This window comes from Ochotona curzoniae, unplaced genomic scaffold (genome assembly GCF_017591425.1).
Source record: "Ochotona curzoniae isolate NIBS_2020 unplaced genomic scaffold, NIBS_Ocur_1.0 contig_2754, whole genome shotgun sequence".
NCBI classification, from domain to species: domain Eukaryota; kingdom Metazoa; phylum Chordata; class Mammalia; order Lagomorpha; family Ochotonidae; genus Ochotona; species Ochotona curzoniae.
In genome coordinates this window covers 18,289,530-18,310,337 of record NW_024465582.1, presented here as the reverse complement: position 1 = coordinate 18,310,337, position 20,808 = coordinate 18,289,530, and the positions used below count along the sequence as shown (strand labels likewise).

Here is a 20,808-nt window from a genome sequence, read left to right as displayed (position 1 = left end):
CCTGCCAGGTCACCAGCCTAGATTCAAAGTCCGTGAGGAACACTCATTTACCCAGTTTCACAGAATTACCTAATCCTGGGAGCCCGTGTGGAGGCAGGCACTCACTACAGCCCCCACAACCTCTATGACCTTTGCTGAGTTTAATATGGTGGTTTCTCCTGACTGTTCCAAACCCCCTTCAAAACGGCATCTTTTCCACACCAATCCCAGAGTTTTGTGAGGGAACGGAGAGAAGAGGAGTGCTTCTGTATGCAGAGACCTGCTGGAACCCTTCCCTCGGCTCTGGCTCCAATCTCACCTGCAAGATTCTGTGTTGGTATCGGGTGACTCTAGCTGCGCAGTCTGCTCCAGGGTCAACTTTCTTCTGCAGGCCCAGGCATGTTCTCTCTGCTTGCTGCTGTTAGATCCTGCAGGTGCTAGATCACACTGCCCCACACAGACTATTTCAAGTAGAAAACTGGATGGCTTTCTCACCCTGAGGGCAAATGCAAGGCTGTGTTTTTCTGGAAATGCTACCAGATTGTTGGAAGAGGTTTGATGTAAGTCAAAATGTGGGCACACAGAAGGTGAGACACAAGCTTCAAACAGGCTCATGCCTCACGTGTTACCCCATGAAGTTAGTGATTAATATGAAGAAGGAGGAAAAATTGGTTTTGTTTTGAATAAAACCTCATTTTTAAAAGTATACTCTTGAAGCAGATCCTGAATATCAAAGGGGTGGGAGTATATTCAAGGGGCATGCTGGGGAAGTTGGCTTTCCATTTCACAAGGGAAATGCTGAAAAGCATTTTAAAGATTTAATCTTTTTCAATTGGAAACTCAGATATACAGAGAGGAGGAGAGACAGAGAGAAAGATCTTTCATCTGCTGGTTCAACTCTCCAAGTGGCCATAACAGCCGGAGATGAGCCAATCCAAAGCCAGGAGCCTGGAGCCTATTCTGGGTCACCCGTGTGGGTGCAGGGTCCCAAGGCTTTGTGCCATCCTCCACTGCCCTCCCAGGCCACAAACAGGGAGCTGGATGGGAAGCAGAGTAGCCAGAGTTAAAACCGACACCCATATGGGATCCCGGCACGTGGCCCAAAAAACATTTTAAAAGTTTAGATCTGTGCTTCCTGCTGGCCATTTCCATTTGTTTCCCTCTAGTGAGCTTCTGCATCTCACCAGCTCTTCCTGTGATCCCGGGCTCTTCTCTGGGCAGTTCCTAAAAGTAGATTTCCGGGAAATGCTTTGCCCTGGAAACCGAAGGCTGCCTTGCAGAGTGGTCACACTGACATCTGGTGGTCCGAGGACACAGAGCAGGCGGTGGCTTTGCCGGGTCTTGCTTCGCTTTATGAATCAAATAGAGGGCCAGAAGAGAGGAAGTACTGCAGTATGCATCTCTACTCCCCAATGGAAGAGGGACCCCTTGGGAAACCGGTAAATATGTCTAGCAATTTGATTCTAGATTTCTTTCCATTACCTACCCCTTTACGATGTCATGATACATATACATAGCAGAGTGTTGGAATCACGACTGCAGCTAAAGGGTTATATTATTTATAATACAGGGGGAAAGGAGCTGGGGATGAGGAAGGAGAGAAGGAAGGAAAAGGAGAAAACCCTGTACCTACAAAACTGCATAATAGAAAATAATTATAACAATTAGAAGAATCATCTTTCTCACCCTTAACAACACAAGTGGAAAAGTAAAAGGGGTCAGGGTTGTAGAAGAGACCCAGTTTTTTTTTTTTAAGATTTATTTATTTTTCTTGCAAAGTCAGATATACAGAGAGGAGGAGAGACAGAGAGGAAGGTTCTCCATCGATGATTCACTCCCCAAGTGAGCGCAATGGCCAGTGCTGCGCCAGTCCGAAGCCAGCAGCCAGGAACCTCTTCCAGATCTCCCACACAAGTGCAGGGTCCCAAGACTTTGGGCCGCCCTCGACTGCTTTCCTGGGCCAAGCAGGGACCTGGATGGGAAGTGGAGCCACCGGGATTAGAACCAGTGCCCATATGGGATCCCAGCACGTTCAAGGTGAGGACTCAAGCTGCTAAGCCATCGCACTGGGCCCACAACCCAGTTTTGAAGATGTTACCAAGGGTGGCCTCTGTGCGAACACAGAGCAACCTGAGGCTTCAGGCAGGTGTAGACGATGGGTTCTGAGATGGTGGCTATGGCCTTGACTCCAGAACCACTGTCTGAATTTGAATGTTGGTTCATGCATGCAACAGCCATGGGTGAATTACTGCACTTGTTTCACCTCCATTTCTCTACCTGGAAAATGGAGATGACCACAACGTTTCTGTTATGAGGCAATAGTTTAAAAGCTCATGTTGGGGCATATGGCCTAAAGACAACATTGTCATCTGTCCTCATTGTGTCGGTGAGGAGCACTCAGGAAGCTGGAGTCAGAGGCATAAACAGCCAGGTTCTGGCTCCAGCTTGGTGTCTGCCAAGAGGCCTTAAATTCACTGATGCTGACAGTCATTTTCCTTTTCCCAACACTGAGATTCAGTGGGGAAAGCCTTCCAATTAAAATTGTCTCATCCTTAAGGACCATTTTGGATCTCCTTTTTGCTTAAACCAAAATCCAGGGCCAGGCAGGGTGCACGTGCTGATTACAAACCTGCTAACTGACGGGAACGTGGGCGAGCATCTCTGTCCCTTCCTAGGAACGTGCCGTGAGCTTGCCTGGGCTTTGCCTAAGGTGACCTTAGACTTGGCTCTTGTGTATGCCACCCGTTGCAGGGTCAAGCGAGGTCTTCACCGGCCAAGACACGCATCGGTGCAGCTGCCTTGTCAATTTTACCCCAGCTCCATGTCCTATGTGAAATGATAGGTGCTGTGGCCTCAAGGCCAGCCAGCCCAGCACAGACCCGGGGGACGGTGCCCTATCCAAAACTGACTAGAGCTTCTCTTGTAAATCTGGAGAGCTCAAGGTTAGTTCTATTTTTCTACTTCTGCTAACCAACTTCTAGACAGACAGGAAATGAGGAAAGCGAGTGAGCTGTATACCTTCAGTCCACACCTCATTCACGTGGCTGGGGCCCGTTCCTCGGGAGCTGACCCCACTGCTGACAGCAGATTCAGCACCATCAGAGTTTGCCTGGTGCCTGCAAATAACGCCCACTCCATCACTCTGAACAAGGAATGATCCCAGCTGGGAAGCTATCTGTAGAAGAGCAAAAAATGGTGACCCAGAAAAGATGCTCATGAAACAAATTTATAACCTTTTCCTAGGGTTCAGGCCTTGATTGAGTTCAAAATGATGTGAGAGTAAGAGCAACATGGATCTAAACCCCAGTGGGTTTTAATCACTTTCGTATTTTCCACAGGACATGTTGTAGTCCCACTTAATAGCCCTGCCTGTTTCAGTGGATAATTATCAAAAGGAATCCCAGAAAAGGCCTGACATTGTGGCATGATGAGTAAAGCCACTGCCTGCAGTGCCAGCAACCCATATAGTCACCAGTACAAGTCCAGTTGTCCCACTTCTGACTCTACTAGTGTGGCTGGAAATGCAGAAAAAAAAAAAAAAGACCAAGTCCTTGGGTCCTTGCCACCCACTTGGAAGGGCCAGTGCCTGACTCCTGGCTTCTGCCTGGCCCAGTACAGGCCATCGTGGCCATATGAGGAGTGAACCAACAGATGGAAAAATGTCTCTCGCTCTCCTTTTCTCCCTCCCTCTTCCTCTCAGTAACTTTAGAAATAAATAATGAACATTTAAAATGGCATTTAAAAAAGAGGAACCCCAAAGAGATGGAACACCGCAGAGCAGATTGGGAAATACAGCACGTGCAGGCAGAAAAAAAAAAATCCCCCGGGGTGCTTCTCCTCTCTTCCTTGGTCTTCAACTCAAAGGAAGGAATTTGGTGTTTCTTTTTTTTTTTTTTTTTCATCTTCTTTGAGTTCAAGTTCTGTATTAATGTTCATTTTGACAGCATTTACTTAGGAATACGTAGTCGTTCTCTGACTTGTGCCACAGTACTTCCCAAAGGGGAATCTTTTCCTCCTGTCCCGTCTATTCATATCCTCCCTGGTGACATGTTTTAGGCTGCAGACCATGGGCAATCCCAGGCAGGAAATAGCTAAAGCAGAGTGATGTCCCAGGGCCCTGATCTGCCAACTGGATGGCTCATGTCACCAACTGAGGGCAACTGTTCAGAGCCAATTGAAGCTAAAATAGAACTAACATCATCTGCCTAAACACCTGCCCTGTGCCTGATCCCTGCACCAACAAACACACAGGACAATATGAAAAAGCAAGTGGAATTGTTTGTATCCTCTTCACTGTTTCGCTTTCACGGGAGACCCATGGAGTAGCCCAGGCAGAGTTTTAGCCTTGAGCCCCACTTCCCCGATGGCTTTCTCAGTCTCCGTGATGATCTCAAAGCTGCCATGACCGCAGCTGCAAGCAGGAAAACATTCTCACCTCCCTTGCAGAAGCCAGGCAAGACCTTTCGAACAGAAAATCAATGTCTGGGGTCAGGTAGAAAAGTTCAGAATCAGAATAAGAAACTGCCGAAGAATAGTGTGTGTGAGCTCAGAGTCTAAACTCAAAATACAACTACGCAAGTCAGACAATGGAAGTCATTCCTGCAGTAAACTGCAGAAATCAGAGGACTGGGACTCGAAGTCTGGGTTTGATTCCTTCTCTACCATTAGGAGAGTTCTGGTGACTATTTTCCCTTCTATGACCATTATAATTGCTTTGGGATGGCCACATGGGATACCAGCTGTAAAGTTTTGCTTTCAAATGTGATTCTTAGTTCTGATGGTGGAATTAGTAATTTGTGTAAGAACTGTAGTTTTTGTTTTTGTTTTTTTTTTTTTTTGGTCAAACTGTGAATGCATGTGGAGTTTGATTGGGGGTGTGTGATAAGGTACAATAAGCGACTTTAATAAAACACTGACATTAGTCAGTGACAATGTGTCATATATTACATTTAGCACACAAGCAAGGAGCATCAGGAAGTATCAGGTGGTGGATGAAAGCAGGAATGGGTGGGTAAGTGGGGGTTCAGAGCAACTGAAGCCACGCAGTGCTTTGGAAGGAAGAAGGGGCCTACGAAAAGGGAGTGGCAAAGTGTGAAAACAGAATGAATGCTGTGGGAAACTGGCCATTGGGAATGGCGCAATTGTAATGAGAAACGTGAAAAGCCCAAGGATGATGAACACATAAGCAGTTGCTTATTGCCTGGCAGTGCTGTTACTGCACACTTCTAAAAGAAATAACAAGTGAGGTGGTAGGTGTAACGTGGGCAGGTTGTAACCCTGATTACTAAACATGCTACCTTTTCCTGAACATCCAACCGAAGGACTGGGGCTGAAGGGGAAGGCAGGAGGTGAGGGAGAGGATGCCCCCATTGTCATGAGCTGGAGAGTAGAGATTCAGAAGAGTATCCATTGCTGTTTCTGGAATCTTATGTGCTCTCCCTTTCTAAGCTCTGCTTCTTATTCTCCACTTGAGTTTTGGGTTCCTCACTGGCCAGCACCCGCCACCATCTTGGCCAGCTGGTCAACATCCTTCCTCTTTTTGGCAGTTCCCTCTATACCCCAGGTTTCCCACACTCACAGGGAAGCCTCCAGAAACCACACACCCGGCCTCACCCCTCCACTCCACCCCCACTCCATGTAGATCTCCCATAGTTTTGGTTTCTGATTCTTCGTCTGAAGAGAAAACACCGTTCAATGCCCAGGAACGTGTGCCTGTCTGCTGGGAATGGGAGGAAGGCTGAAGAAGAAAAAGGAGGCACATTTCTCTCGTTGACTTTTTTCTGGGTCATAAGCATCTTCCTTGATCATCAACCCTTTTTTTTTAAGATTTATTTTTATTATTTTTTATTGGAAAGGCGGATATACAGAGAAGAGAGACAGAGAGGAAGATCTTCCGTCCGATGTTTCACTCCCCAAGTGAGCGCAATGGGCCAATGCTATGCCGATCCGAAGCCAGGAGCCTCTTCCGGGTCTCCCACGCGGGTGCAGGGTTCCAAAGCTTTGGGCTGTCCTCGACTGCTTTCCCAGGCCACAGGCAGGGAAGCGGGGCTGCTGGAAGGGAAGCGGGGCTGCCGGGATAGAACCGGCGCGCATATGGGATCCTGGGCGTGCAAGGCGAGGACCTTAACCACTGTGCCACCGCGCCGGGCCCCAACCCTTTTTTTAAATTCTAAACCACATATGTTTTCAACAAATGAATTTTCCTTTGTTGGTTTATACTATTTACATAAATGTATGAAAAAAAAACAACAAGCATAAGAAATGGTACTTAAAATTCAGATTTCTTGGGGGAAGACAGTTGGAGCTAGTTTTTCTTAAATGCAAGAAAAAGGACATACTGTATTGTGGGCTGTACTTAAACTTTATCCCAAGATCCAATAAGATCTCAAGATCCTATGATCTAACAAGATCCCTGGGGAAACATTGTCCTGCTTCAAGTTCACGAATCGACATAGAAATGTTCCAGGAAGACTCAATCTGAAGCAAACGTAAACTAAATCCACACACCAAAAAAAAAGGAGGGGGAATATACTGGAATAAAAAGAACAAGTCATTTTAGGACAGTTTGTTGCTCTACTTTACATCCTTCTCTGTGTTCTAGAATCCTTTCACCATTGCGTCCCCATGAAAAGTCAAGAATTCAGAACAGAACAGACTTTAGAAACAATGAAAGTTACATTGCTTAATAATTTATATCTATTCGTTTGTGAATTCATTTATTAGATAGAGAGATCTATCCACTGATTGACCACCCAAATGTCTTCAGCAGCTAGGGGGTATCTGGCTGAAGTCAAGTCAGGAAGTCCATCCGAATCCCTAATACGGGTAGCAGAGACCCAAATGTTGGATCATCATCTGCCCTCCCAGGCATTTTAGCAGAGAGACGGAATGGAAGCAAAAGAGCATCGGCCTGAACTGACACTGTGATCTGGGATGTAGGCACCTGAGTCATGGCTTGCCCACTGTGCCACAACACCCACTCCCAGAAACTCATATTGACTTCTCACCCATTTGTGTTTAAGCCACTGGAGACCAAACTGCATTTGTATGGAAACTTTTTGACTGAATAATGAGGAAGCATAGGTATCAAGATTTAATTTGTAGAATGGTGGTTATTTTCAAGCTCCTGGTCCTTAAAGACAGAAGGTTCGCAAAAGTGCAAATGACCAACCTACTTCGGGGAGGTGGTCATCACCATCTAAGTTGTATCGTTTGCTAACTCTTCTTGCTTCTGCCACTTCAACTCACTCTGCACACTAGAAACAAGGAAGAAGTAAGAGTCAAGGAAGATGTGCCTTGACACCTGCTTCCCAAAGTGAAAAGGCTGAGAACATAGGTCATCGTATGTCAGGGGTTCCCATCTGACTGTATAATACCTCACAACTCGGGCTACCTGCACCAAGACTGCTGGCTGCTGGAGCTGCTGCAACTGCCGCTCCACCTTCAAGGGCATAGGGGAAAAAAGCACAAAGGGATCATTACAATCAAGACTCTACTGCTGTTTCTTCCGCTGGCAGCTCCTCCCACCCGAGCCCTCACCCAGCATTACAGCAGCCTGCCCCTGCCCCAAGAACTAAATTTGTGGTGAGATAAGTTCCCACATCCTGTCACAAAGGGGCTGCATGTTCTCTCCAAGCTCCAAGACTCAGCTGGCTGGAACCCATCAGGGCTTATGGGGCCTGAGAAATAGACTTTATCAGGAAGCTCTTAGGAATGAATTTGTAATTTGGGGGTCAGCAAGGAAGCTAAGGAAATCATTACTCCACCTGCCATTATGCCATTCATCATCGTGAGAGCCAAATACAGACTACCAACCCTTATGTTTAGTGTATATTATGGAAAGAAATGCACCTGGCTTTTACAGATGTGGGGGGGAGGGCGCGCACGTGTGTGTGTGTGTTTGGAGGTGGGAGGGGAAGGTGGTGTTGCAGAGAAGGGTGGGAAATAAAACCAAGTTCCTGCATTCAGATCACAGCAGAGCATCCACATTATGTCCATAAGTCTCAGTTTGCTAAGTATTTGAGTGTGTGGACAGTGGAACTTGTTATCTACTGTTTATATAAAGGCTTTGGTACAATACTCTGTCTTCCCTTAACTTCACTTAACCACTGAAAGCTATTATAGTGGTTGGATTGTATAATTTTTAAAAATAAAGAACTTTAAGACTGTTTTCTTTTTCATAATATAATTCCTTAGACTCAAGAGTTTCCCCTTCCACACTCCCTCTCCCCTCAATGTTTTCCTCCATGTTATAACAATAGTCCATCTTTATTCAGTTCTGTTTCCAAAGTGTCTCTCTGAAAGAGAAATGACAGAGATGGACATACGATGAACCTCTACTTAGAGCACCCACATCCCATCCCAGGATGCCAGCATATCTCAGAGATGAAGTCTGCCTCCAGAGCTATTTGTTGTTGTCATTAGTCAACCACAATTCATGAGTGTTTTTAAAAAATAACTCTGGACACGAGATGTTTTTCAAAGGCATAGAACTCTAAAACATCTCTAGCGATAGCCTTGTTATATACTAGTTACCTGTAGGATTTAGAGTGTACTCTATTGTTTAAAAAATAAAACAGAGTCAGACTTTAAGGTAAGACAATTTGGACAATTCAAAAGCAATAGAACAAGTACAGAACTTCTCAACCTGGGCACTATGTGTTCCTGTGGGAGTCCATCCTGTGCATTAAAGAACAATGTGTTTGACTGTGTTCCTAGCTTCTGCCCACACAATATCAGTAACACACCACCCTTGGCCTTCCCCCTCCTCTCAATTGGTCATTTTTACCTAAAATCTCTCCAGCATTGCCAAGCACCCCTAGCGGAGGAAAGTGGCCCAGGCGAGGCCCTCGGGATTACTGCAATAGTCGAGCTGGAGCTGTAGCTGTAGCATTGGTACTGGGCATGCGTTAGGTACTTGCTGCTTGACATGTCTACAACCCACATCAGCATGCCCAGGTTTGAGTGTCAGCTCCAGCTCCTGAGTCTTAGTTTTCTGCCAATAGAAACCCTCTATGGCAGCAGTGATGGTTCAGGTGGTCAAGTCTCTGTCACACGTTTGTGAAACCTAGATTGAGTTCCCAGCTCCTGGATTCATCTTGCTGCCTAGCCCAGGGTGGTCATTTGCAACATTTGGAGACACTGACCCACTTACGGGAATGTATGCTCTCTCTCTTGCTCTGCCTCTATGTGTATACATCTGCCGCTCAAATATTTTTTTTTAAAAGCCCTGAAAGTAATATACATGAACGTATGTGCCGACTGGCAAAGTAAAACAAAAAGTTAATATTGAAAAATAACAACTGGGTTTGCACAGATCCCAAACAGAATGGTTATCGACTGATCACACATCCAGCTGTACTGGTAGAATGTCTTATTTTGCCTTTCTTTCACTATCAATAAAAATAATCTAGTTATTATTAAAAGTAGTAATGATGATTAAATAATATCTAAAGCTATGTCAATTTTGGTGATTAAACCAGGCTCTTGATTTATCAGGCATATTTATTTGTTCATGGACTCTTTACTGGTTTTAATGTGTTCCCCCCAGGAACGTGTTGCTTGTCCTGTATCTCTCTCCCAAAATGCACTGAAAAGTTTTAAAGTATGCGCAAATTTAGCCTAAATATCACAACTCTGATATGTTAGCGAATCCTGTTTGCTTCAGGCATGTTGATGTAAAATTGGGAGATGACACTTATAACTTAGGGACATTCTGTTTTCATCCTCATTTGAGAGATGAAGAAAACTGAGCTTCAGAGAGGTTATTGGTTAGATCACATGGGTGGTAAGTGACAAAGTCAAATTTCAAACAAATCAAAAAAGTTCTAGCTGACGCTATTAACCTTGACCCTGTGGCCTCCTGGTTCTGGATTGGTAGCCCAGAGATGTAAGCTTCAATTCTAAATCTACCACTTCTGTATTCTCTAAAAGAATGTGGAATTCAACAATGGCTTATACTATTGCTTTGGTTTCCCCTATGAAATCTAAGGCATAAAGTTGCTATAACTAAATAGGATGCCACTCAGACCCTTTGGTTTTCATTTCCTCATTAATACAATGAAAGAAAGAGATTAGAAGATTTTGAAGACTTCATTCACTTTATAAAAATAGGAAAGCCACCTACAACCAAGACAAATATGAATTCATTTGACTCCCTCAAAAATTCCCATGGCTAGGCATTGTTAACTTTTCCCATTATAGGGGTGAACAAAGAATTTAAGTCTCTTGCACAATGTTAAATAGTTCATTAGAGTCAATCCCAGACCATCTGGCTCCTACATCGGTATTCCTGACTGCTCAGCCATGCAGGTCCTTGTCCTGATGTGAGAGTAAATTATAAATGTAGCATGTAAATTATAGAATATGGAATTAGTTGAGAAAAATGAAGCCTTGCCAAAAGTCAGATTTCCTCCCAGGGAGGGGCAGATTTTTGCATTTGGCACTTGTTTCTGTTCCTGTGCTAAGATCAGAGGCCATTCCAATTAGGATCTCCCAGGAGCCTGTGGAAAGACCCCAGCCTCGCTAATCCCTCCCTACATACCCAAACCTTACCTAGTTCTGCCGTGTTCAGCCTGTTGCTCTCAGTGATTGTGCAAGGATTTTGAAAGCCCTGCAATCAGGAAAGCAATTAAGGGAGCAAGGACCAAAACCAGATGTTCTCAGAAGCTGAGGTGTGGGGCAGTAAACAAGACACCAAACTCAAGCTGGAAGTTGTTGCTTCTGGTAGGTGTGCTCCACCTAGCCAAGTCCCTCGCTGCCACCACCTCCCCCACCATCCCACCCATCCATGGCTTTGGGCATGAGGAGAAACTTCTACCCAGTGCCCCAGTTCTTGTAAAATCACCACACAGCGAATACAGCTCAGTGCCAATATTCATTCCTCAGACATACGCCAGGATCCTGAGTGGCCCAGTCTCCAACTCTAGGTGTCGCATGGATACAAAAGGGAATGAAGCAGTTTCTGGACTTTGGAACCCTAGAAACGTGAGGTTGCCTTCTTACACTCATAGTTCCTGGCTGTGAGTTGCTGAACAAGCTATTGAATAGTGGCAATAATAACAACAATGTCCATATACTGAGCTGGTGCTGTGGTCAGGGCAGGCATTTTGCAAATTCCACCTCCACTGTACATGCCGAGTCTAGTAGATGTGCTTTGTTATCCTGTTTTATACATGATGCCACCGAGGCCCAGCCAACGAACTAGGACTTAAATCAAGTCCCAGGTTCTTTCCAAGTCATCCTCCTGCATTTCTAGCCTCACTTTCCTTTCCAGGGTGACAGAGTTACATAATGCCATTCTCTCATAAGTGCTAGATGAATGATACAGGACACTTTTTACACACTATAGGGTGGTTCTTGTTACTAGGAGAGCTCATTACATAGTGCCTGCAGGATTACACCATCTAAGAACAGAGAAAATCTTTCCACCTAGACAAGATCCAGGTTTTTGTGTTTTTGAGTGGAACTTGAGAATCTGAAATGTGTTTGGGTGTGGAGTATGATAGAGGAGCGGAGTTAAGAAATAGAAAAAACATCTTTCCTAAGTGGAATGTAAAACAGGAAAATGGAAATGGTCAAGTCACAGGTGTAACCTCAGTGCTTCCTTCTAAGACCTCAAATTTTCAGATATTTCTAGAAGAACTAGAACATCTGCACTCCTTGCTTCAGAGAGAAGGAGCACGCTATTAATTCTCCTAAATGAAACAGAGATGGGGACATGCTGACCGAGACTCCAGTTCTAGATAAGGTGGGCAGTGACTCTAAGCAGGAGTGCTGCAAAAGCAACAGGTGTGATTACAGAGATGGCCAAGACCTCTGGGAAGGAAGCTCTGGGAATGAGACTTGCCAGCCAGTCCCTATTGCTTCAGTAGTGCCCTCTCCATAGGCATCCACACTGTGCCCTCTGCCCAGAGCCAGTTCTCTGGAGAGTGTGCTTGGCCTCCGAACTCATGTGCTATTAAATCATTGGCACTAAACATGTATAAATAATAAGAAAAACATGTGTTGTTACTTTTGCCTTAAATGTGGGTAGGTATGAGAAGACTTCTTGCAAACCACATAGATCTGAAGCATGGCTGTGATGTATGAGGTATGCAGGTGAAATGTACAGAACAGCCTATGTGCCTTTCTTAAGGATGATTTCTACTTAATTAAACCATTGTCTATTAAATGAAACACAAATCATGGAAGATATCATTGGTTAGTCAGTTCCATATTTTCTTAAAATAGAAAGAGTAAAGATGTCAGAGGAAATCCCACAAGAAAGCTGGGGAAAGAGTGAGAAGAAAAGGTCAAGCGGTTACTTAAGCCAAAAATAAGCAAATGAATCTGAGATGATCAAAAGAAAAAGTGCTTGTACAACCATGGCCCTTCCCCTTCAAAAACCTCTCACCACTTATTTTGGCATAGAGGAAGACAAATGTTACAACAGCTCGCTAACCAATCAGTGGCTCTGTGACCCTCAAACCAGGAAGCCCTTGCAGGCAGAATATTTTAAACCGTGCAAGTGAAACTTCTGGCTCTCAGCTAGTTTTTGTTCCCTAACTTACAGGATGGAAAAGCAGATGTGAAGTCTCTCATGGCGAAATTCAACACGGGGGACAATCTGACAGAAGAGGTCTCTGGTCATGGCCGACCCTTCAAAGTCACCGGACAGAACTCAGCATCAGGGATACAAGCGAAGAAGAGCTTATTCAGCAACCCAGGAAATGGCAGTCCTCCCCCAGCACACGGCAGTGTTCCTAAATTTGGGTCCCCAAAGCCACCTCTGGGGACGAAACCTTCTGAGGAAAAGATGAACAAAGAGCCCAAGCCCCCATTGTTAAAATCAACTACAGTGGGCCAGAGATTTGGAACACCAGCAAATGTGGCTGCCAGAGATGCTGAGGGCAAGGCGGGTTTTCTGAAACCTGTGGGTCCCAAGCCACCCACCGTGCCCAAGGATGACCCCAAGCCTGTGTTTCTCGGGTCTCCAGGGAATAAGCCATCCCTTCACACTTTAAACCAAGACCAGGACTTGAAGCCATCAGGCCCCAAGCCGGGGCCTCGTCATCCTCCTCCTTCAGCCCTGGACAGTGAACAGAAGCAAGTGTTCCCCAAATTGGCTGGTGTCAAAGGCAAGTTTGTGTCTGCCTCCCAAGACCAAGACTCCAAGCCCATCTTCCCCAAACCCACCTTTGGCCAGAAGCCTGCCCTGAGTGCCGAAGACGCCCGTGAAGATGAGAGTCCTAGCAGGCACGTATCCTCCCAGAAAGGACCTCCAGCTCCTCTTGGGACCAAGTCCAAGAGCATCCCCTTAAAACCAGCCAGGGAAGACCCAGAAAATAAAGATGACAGCAACAATGCAACCAGTTCGCCTTTCCCTGGAGTGGTTCTGAAGCCAGCTGCAAACAGAGGAACCCCGGTCCTCTCCAAATCTGGGGATGACAAAAAAGAAGACAGGAAGATCGATGCTGCTAAGAACATCTTCCTGAGCAAAACGAACCAGGAGGAGGCAGCCTTGGGGGCTCCTCCTGCCAAGTTCCCCAAGGCGCCTTCCAAGCTGACAACGGGGGGACCATGGGCCCAAAGTCAAGAGAAGGACAAGGGAGAGAAGAATCCAACCACACCAAAGCGGAAGCCACTGCCACCGTTGTTCACCTTGGGTCCACCTCCACAAAAACCCAACAGACCACCAAACGTTGACCTGATGAAGTTCCGAAAAGCTGCTTCAGGAAACAGTGAGTTCTTGTCTCATTTGCCATTCATTGTGGTTTGAGCCATAACAGAGAGGGTATTAACTGCAAGGGCAGAATTTGGTAAGGAGAATTGTTCTGTAACTGGTAGTCATGCATGCATTGGATGAATTTTCTTTGGCCTCTTTTTCTTTTGTGTGGGAAGGAAGAAGTTGTGGGTGTAGGAAAGCGTGCTGGGAGCAAGGGCCCTAGCGAGCTGAATGTTTCAAGGGGCAGGAAAGGAGATACTTCCATTTAATTGATAAGTGGTTTTGTTTCATAAAAACTTTGCATTTACATCATTAGTTGAATTTCACTCCTATTGAAGGAGAATGAAGTATGTCTTTATTTTCCCCACACAGGATTTAGAAAAGTGAGTTCATCTCTATATCAGTGGTTCTCAAAAGGCGGAAGGGACAATTTGGGTAGCATTTTCAACATCTGGAGGTATTTTCTGATGCTCACACCTAGAGGATGCTACTTGTGAACCACAGGGAGAAGCCAGCGAGGCTGGAAAGCAACTAAAGTGCACAGAGCAGCTCCCCACTGCCATGAAAATTATCCAGCCACAAATGTCAACAAGGCAAAGGTTGAGGAGCCTTCCTGCAAATGGTTTCAAATTTCTATGCAATCTATCATGTTTCCAAGGTCTGATATTCATGTATGAGAAGGACAGGACTCTTAAGACATGGGACTTTGTGTTTTGCATGGTCGCTATTTCCGATTTCTCAGTATAGAACTTTGTGACTTTTTCTGATTCACGATAGTATCCAGTTGGGGACATAAGCTAGACAAATGGCCTATTCTTCTCCTTCTAGGTAAACACTTTAGTTTTGACCCAGTGATGTTACTACAACACTGTGGTACATGATGCATTTGGATACTGAGCCACTTGGTAAAGATGCACGATGATGAGTGAAGCTCACTCATGCCTGATATGATTAATCATTTAGGCAGATGATGTGCCACTGTTCCAAGTGACTGTACACTGCTACTCAGATTTTTGCTGGTTTCAAAAGTAGGATAAAATTAAAGCAGCTTGGGCTCCAAAGGTAGTTGTTTTTAATTTTTGTTTTTGTTATCATAGAAGCTTCTTGCCATATGACATCTTCCTGAGCTCGGCATTCTCTGTGCTGACAAAGTAATTAGGGATCAAGTCCGCAGTTCATCTGGTCACACGAAAGCAAGCCTGGAATGAGCATTTTCTTCTAGAAACCTGTTACACATGGTGTCTGCCTACCTGTCATGCTGTTTCAATGCTGGTTCACAATTCAGTGCTGGTTTTTTGTGACCTTCTAGACAGTTTTTCCCCCTCTTTCTTCTTTCTTCTGTAATAGATTTTGAAAGTTAACAACCAAAACCTTCATTTAGAGGTGGGCCTTTGAGATGCCATTCAGGATGCCTGCATCCCATCTCCGAGTGCCTATGTTCAAGGTCTAGCTCTGCTCTCAGTTACAGCTTCCTGCCGACATGCATCCTGGGAGGCGAAGATGATGGGCCGAGTGTTGGGTCTTTGCCACCCTCATGAAAAACCCGGATTGAGTTCTTAACTTAGGCCTAGGCCAGACCCAGCTGTTGGAGGCACTGGAGAATCAACAGGTAGAAAATACCACTCACTCTGCTTCTTAGATAACTACATTAATTAACATTTAAAATCTCATGAGATAAGAATAGTAATTGATATCGTGATGATCACTGTGAGATTTTTGTTCATTTTATTATTTTGTTTGAAAACTAGAGACATATAAGAGAGCTCTTCTATCTGCTTGGTCACTCCCCGAATGCCTACAACAGCCAGGGCTGAGCCAGAACAAATCCAAGAGCCAAGAATTCAATTCACAATTCCCACAGTAATGGCAGGAATTCAGCTGCTTGCGCCATCACCTACTGCTTCTCAGGAAGTCAGTATTGCTAAAACAGAAACAAAAAACCAACCTCCGTTGTACAACTGGGACTCATGCCAAGGAAATGGCCAATATTAACTAGAAATCCATGAACTCTTTTTTCTTTATCCTCTATGGTTCCACCCTTCTTCCAGGTCTGGGTGATGGTCTCCTTGCTTGTTGTTGGACTTGGTAACATTCTGTATTTGAAAGACATGAAGAGACTACCCCTATTTTATAAGCTGTTATAAGGAATAAAAGAGATTATGTTCAAAGTGCTCCTTAACACTGTATTTGCCATATAGTAATAGCACTACAGAATTTCATGATCTTTATTAGCATTGAAATCTATTACCAACCCTCATCATGTTTTCAACATCTTCTATTATTCCATGATATAAATTGTATTTTAGATACTTCAGTTAGTAATATGTAGATTTGTTACTGATTCATGTAAGATCATGTCAAAAACTTGGGCAGGGATTGCCAGGGAGAGGTTTCTGTGCAGAAGTCCTTCAGAGTTCCCCCTCCAAAGCCCCTTCCCAAGAGAAAGTGGGGAGAGAACAGCAGGTGTAGTCTCCAGGTTAGGATCACAGCTGCCACCAAATTTTGCTGCCTCCTGCTGAGTTCAAAGAAAGGTCTTTGAGACAGCAAGAGATGGAGAAAGACCACTAAGCCAGAACCAAATACTGTTTTCCCCAAGAAACTGGAATCAGCAAGGGTAGTTTTCCAAGGTGATTGTTTGCAGAGTGCATTTGCCTTCCCCATTACCCGTCAGCTAAATCTCCCCGGTGTGGATTAGGACCTGCCAGAGCTGTGCAGGTTGCTGGTTTCCAGGAACAACGCTTCCCAATAAGCTGCTGCAAGACCCTGAAATTTTCTGCAATTGGAGTTTCTACTCCAACTCTGATATATGCATGTCCTAAACACACTTAACTATGTATAAATTCCCATGCAGCAGAGCTTAACAATAAATTATCTGCTCCATAGTATAATTAGAAAATATACCCATTTGCTTGTAATAATATGGAGGAAGAAGAGATTCTATGCTTTAGAAAAAAAATAATATTCTATTATAAAACATTTACTCACTAAAATTTAGTAAATACCAATAAGAACTAAGTAAACATAGAGATTTTATCTAAGACTATTTTTATTACTTATGAAAATAATTCTACTAGTATTCAAATTAACTAATGCCTCATCTGGCAAATACAAGGTTTCAGAAACTGCAAGATCATTTTGTCAGCTTCTGTATCATCCTTTTCTTTCCAAGGTCACATTCAATTCTGAAGCCTCTTCCTCAGACGTGCTTCACATCCTTTTATCATCGGTCTGATATCTACACCATTAAAGTATTTATCATTTATTTTAAAATTTTTATATATCAGATCTATATCACCCTATTTATTCTTTCCAGACATGAAACAGGGATGACGTGAGGAAGGTGATGCTTACACAGTCAGGCACTTGCCACAGCCTCATTCTCTGATGCCGTAGACGGTGACCCTTACCCTCACCTGTCACACTGGACTGCCTCTCTTGAAACAGGTTATCATTAAATAAATTGGGGCAGGTGCTGTGGGAGTAAAGCCTGTGCTTGGGATTCCCACATCCCATGTCAGTGTTGCTTCAAGTCCTGACTTCTTTGCTCTGTCCTAACTCCCTGCCATTGCACCTAAGTAGCAGTAGACGTGGCTCAAGTATTTAAGCCCCTGCCTCCTCCATGAGCGGTCCAACTGGAGTTCCTAGCTCCTGATTCAAATCTGAACCAATTCTCTCTGCCTTTCAAACAAATTAATCTTTTAACAACAAGCATAAATCCAACCCTTCAAAAGTCTCGTTACTCTCCCTTTCACGTCTTTGAGTTAAAACGTGACATGATGATGGCAGAGATGATGAATACCATTGTAAGTTCTGTGAAGACAGATCGGTGTGCCTTTTACATTTTCATTTGGCGCATAGAAATAAATTGTTATCTTCTGAGCTTTGTGCTCCCAAGGAGGTCTATTTAACCAGAATTCAGTTGCTCCCAACTTTTTCAACATTAGATTCTAACGCTTTTAGATTTGCCAATTCCTTTAGCACATCAAATAACCTCTATTAACTAAATAACACTTAAGTGAATGGAGCTTTGATACAAAACGAATGCTAACCAAAACGCCTATCGTATAGATCTGTTTAGCTCACTTGTAAACTCCACATTTGACTATCACAGTTGTTTTCCTAGATGTGGAGCTATTTTTTTTTCTAAAGAATCAATTGAGGTTACAAAAGCCTAAACTTAAAGATGAATCCAAAATATCAGAATGTTCTGCAAACTAACCTATCCTTTGATTCGTCTTGGCTCGTAGACCAGTAATGAAAGTATAGTGGAAATGCCTCACTGGCAGAGTTTGGATTCTTCAGAACTCTGACATGATTCTTAAAGTTTGTATATAGGGCTTAGGAAAGCCTGCTGGGAAGTGTTCACTGTAACCCGTTTTCTAGACTTACTTTTCTTGCTGGAGAGAAACTGAGACACTTTTTCTGTAGGCTAACTATAAAAATTACCAGCTGTATACCTAGACAGCTGCAGGGGAAAGCCAAGGTCACAGAGCCCATTAGCAAAGAAGTAATGATGCCATGCACACCGTCTTTATTCATGCCTATGTCGGTTTAATCAACCTACTGCAATTGAAGGCAGAGGGCGCTTGGGCGACTTTCACCACCGACTAACTGCTTTGCAGGCGTGGGGAAACCTTCCTTCAGAGAACGGCATAGCCTTTCTCATTCCCTTCATTCTCCTTGGTCATATACTCGCTTACAATGTCCCATTAGATATTTTTATAGTATGTTAAAAACTAGTTTATGTCAACGTAAGGCGGTATTTTCCAAATTGTTGCCAATGAATTTGATAGGGATTCCGTGCAAAGACACGTTTTGTAAATGTAGAAGTTTTCTTTGCAGATTATTTCTCTAAGCATTAATATGCCACTTTGTGCTGGGGATCTAGGAATAAACACACAGAAAGAGCAGGTCCTGGGACACTTTTTTTCTGGAACATCTCAAACATTGGGTGTTTTTGGACATTGCAGAAATGGAAACAGAGCTGTCTTGTACTCGCAGAATGGTTCAGTTATAAATGCCAACAAGGCCCACAGTGCCATCAGCCTCACTCTCTAGGTGTCTGGTAGCCCACTTTGTAGCTAGTAACAACCCATATTTTGGGCTCCAGGTTAAGTCCTGTCTGCTTCACTACACTGGCTTTCCTGGGTCTCTGGTAGTATAATTTCCTAGAAGACCTCTAGATTCTCCTGCTCTTCCTCTTGGAACTTCTAAGGGACTGTTGACAGTTCATTGGGCAGTTCACATGAGTTGAACCTCATTGCAGGGTTGCCTCAGAAACACTGCTCTCTGTTAGCCATGCCGGTCCCTGCTCCGGTCTCCCCTTTCCTCCTCCTCCTCCTCCTCCTCCTCCGACAGAGAGAGAGAGAAAGAGAGAAAGAGAGAGAGAGAGAGAGAAGGAGAACGACTCTTCTTTTCACTGGTTCACTCCCCAAATTCCTACAACAACCAGAGCTAGTCCAAGCCTGTTCCCAGAGCCAGGATCACAAACCTGATCTCCTACATGCAATAGCAAGCACCCAGTTACTTGAGCTGTCACCTACTTCTTCCTAGACTACACGAAAGCATGGAGCTGGAATCAGAAGCAGTGCTGGGAATCAAACCCAGGCACTTGGATTCAGTATGTAGAGGCATCACAAGAGCAGCCCTAAACCACAGCACCCGATTCCTGCCCCCTTCGGCTTTTTAACTACAAGTTCTTTATCAATTGTTGTAACTTATTTATATGGTGTTATTTTAAACTTCTGCCATTTCGTTTTCCTTTTTGTTTGTTTCTGAAAACAGTTTGCTTTTTTATCTGGGTTCTCAGAGTTTTGTCCTCAAGGTTTAGTGACTTGAGCAAGGACACGTCCAGGTCCATCACTGTCTCATCAATGTCCCAGGAGAGTTGTTGTTGTTGCCCTTTGCACTCAGGCCCTGAGCTGCTTTCCGTTCTGTCTGCACAGGAGCCACGTCAGTTCTGATCTGGCTGATGTACCACATGTGCACTGCGTATGCCAGTTTCTCTCCACCCTGCTCCGCAGCCCGCACGATGACAACTTGAGTTCTGAGTGTCCTTGCAGTACAGTTGTACATACTGGTATCCAGGGCAATCCTGACCAGGGGCCCTGCATTCTGTGCCACTAAGACACCACTCCTTCTCTGTGCCAGCATGACTGACCCTGGCAGCTCATCTGCCTTCTATCTGTCCTATACCCTGCTGTGGCATTTGGGTCTTTTTACCTTTGAGGCTCTTTCTTGTTCACTCATCCTTGAGTCTGCTTCGTCAAGCTGGAAGGCATAACAGAGTGTGCGTGGGTTTTCCTAGGATTGCTGTCTTCCCCTAGGTGTTGCTTCTGGACTTGGAGAGCAGGAAGAGACCTTAACTTGTCTCCTCCCCTCACATCAGAACCTTCCATCTCATTCCTTACTGAACACTTACTAAAATTGTGTTTATGAAGTCATTTGCTCATACTTGTCAGGTGGCAGCTAGTGAGTTTTGAGTAAAGTGTCTCTTGCCTTATTTTGCTTGTATGTCATGGTGTAAGCCCCTAAATAATTGAGAAAGCAGTAACATTTCCAAGACACCATGCATTTTCCCCTCACAGGACAGAAGTAAGAGGCAGGAACAAAACCATACAGACTGCCTCTGCCGCCACACTCCCTCCATGCCCTTTGGACTACAGTCCCTGCTCAAGCACACTAGGACGCTATCCCGAGTCCCTCCCAGGTCTCCTGCTCTGATGACAGAATAGTAGAAAGACCTAACCATGTGATAGGGACCTGACCCCCGGGGTAGTGACAGAGTCTAGCTGCCTCCTAACCTGAAGAGGCCCTGAGAGCAAGCATAGCTGCAGTGTATCAGTCAGAGAGTGTACGCTCAGAGTCAGAAACAAGCAGCGTGCTGCGTAGGGAGTGAGCCAAGAAGATAAAGGCTGTTGGGGCCAGCCTGGGGGACAAGGACAAAATTCTTTCTCTTCCCAGGCTGTGTCGTTTTGCCCCTGGAATTCCCTTCCCCACCCCACCCTACCCCCATCCCGCAGCATATCCAGGTTCTTGGTTCCTTGCTTGTTACCCAAATGGACCTTCAAAATCTCATTCTGCTGCAGCACCAGCTATTCATATAGTAAGAACATCAGTGTGTG

The 20,808-nt window shown here is 44.7% G+C and overlaps 1 protein-coding gene across 5 annotated transcripts in view; it reads left to right on the top strand.

The window, feature by feature from the left end:
* The window catches only part of FYB1 (FYN binding protein 1), a 134,340-nt gene that overhangs the window by 34,173 nt on the left and 79,359 nt on the right, over positions 1-20,808 (top strand). For all 5 annotated transcript variants that reach the window (XR_005883532.1, XM_040977484.1, XM_040977485.1 and 2 more), the window contains exon 2: positions 12,533-13,700. Coding sequence is in view for 4 of the 5 variants with exons in the window: in XM_040977484.1 (XP_040833418.1) it covers positions 12,533-13,700 (1,168 nt within the window). In the remaining variant the exon portion in view is untranslated. The remainder of the gene's footprint in view (positions 1-12,532; positions 13,701-20,808) is intronic.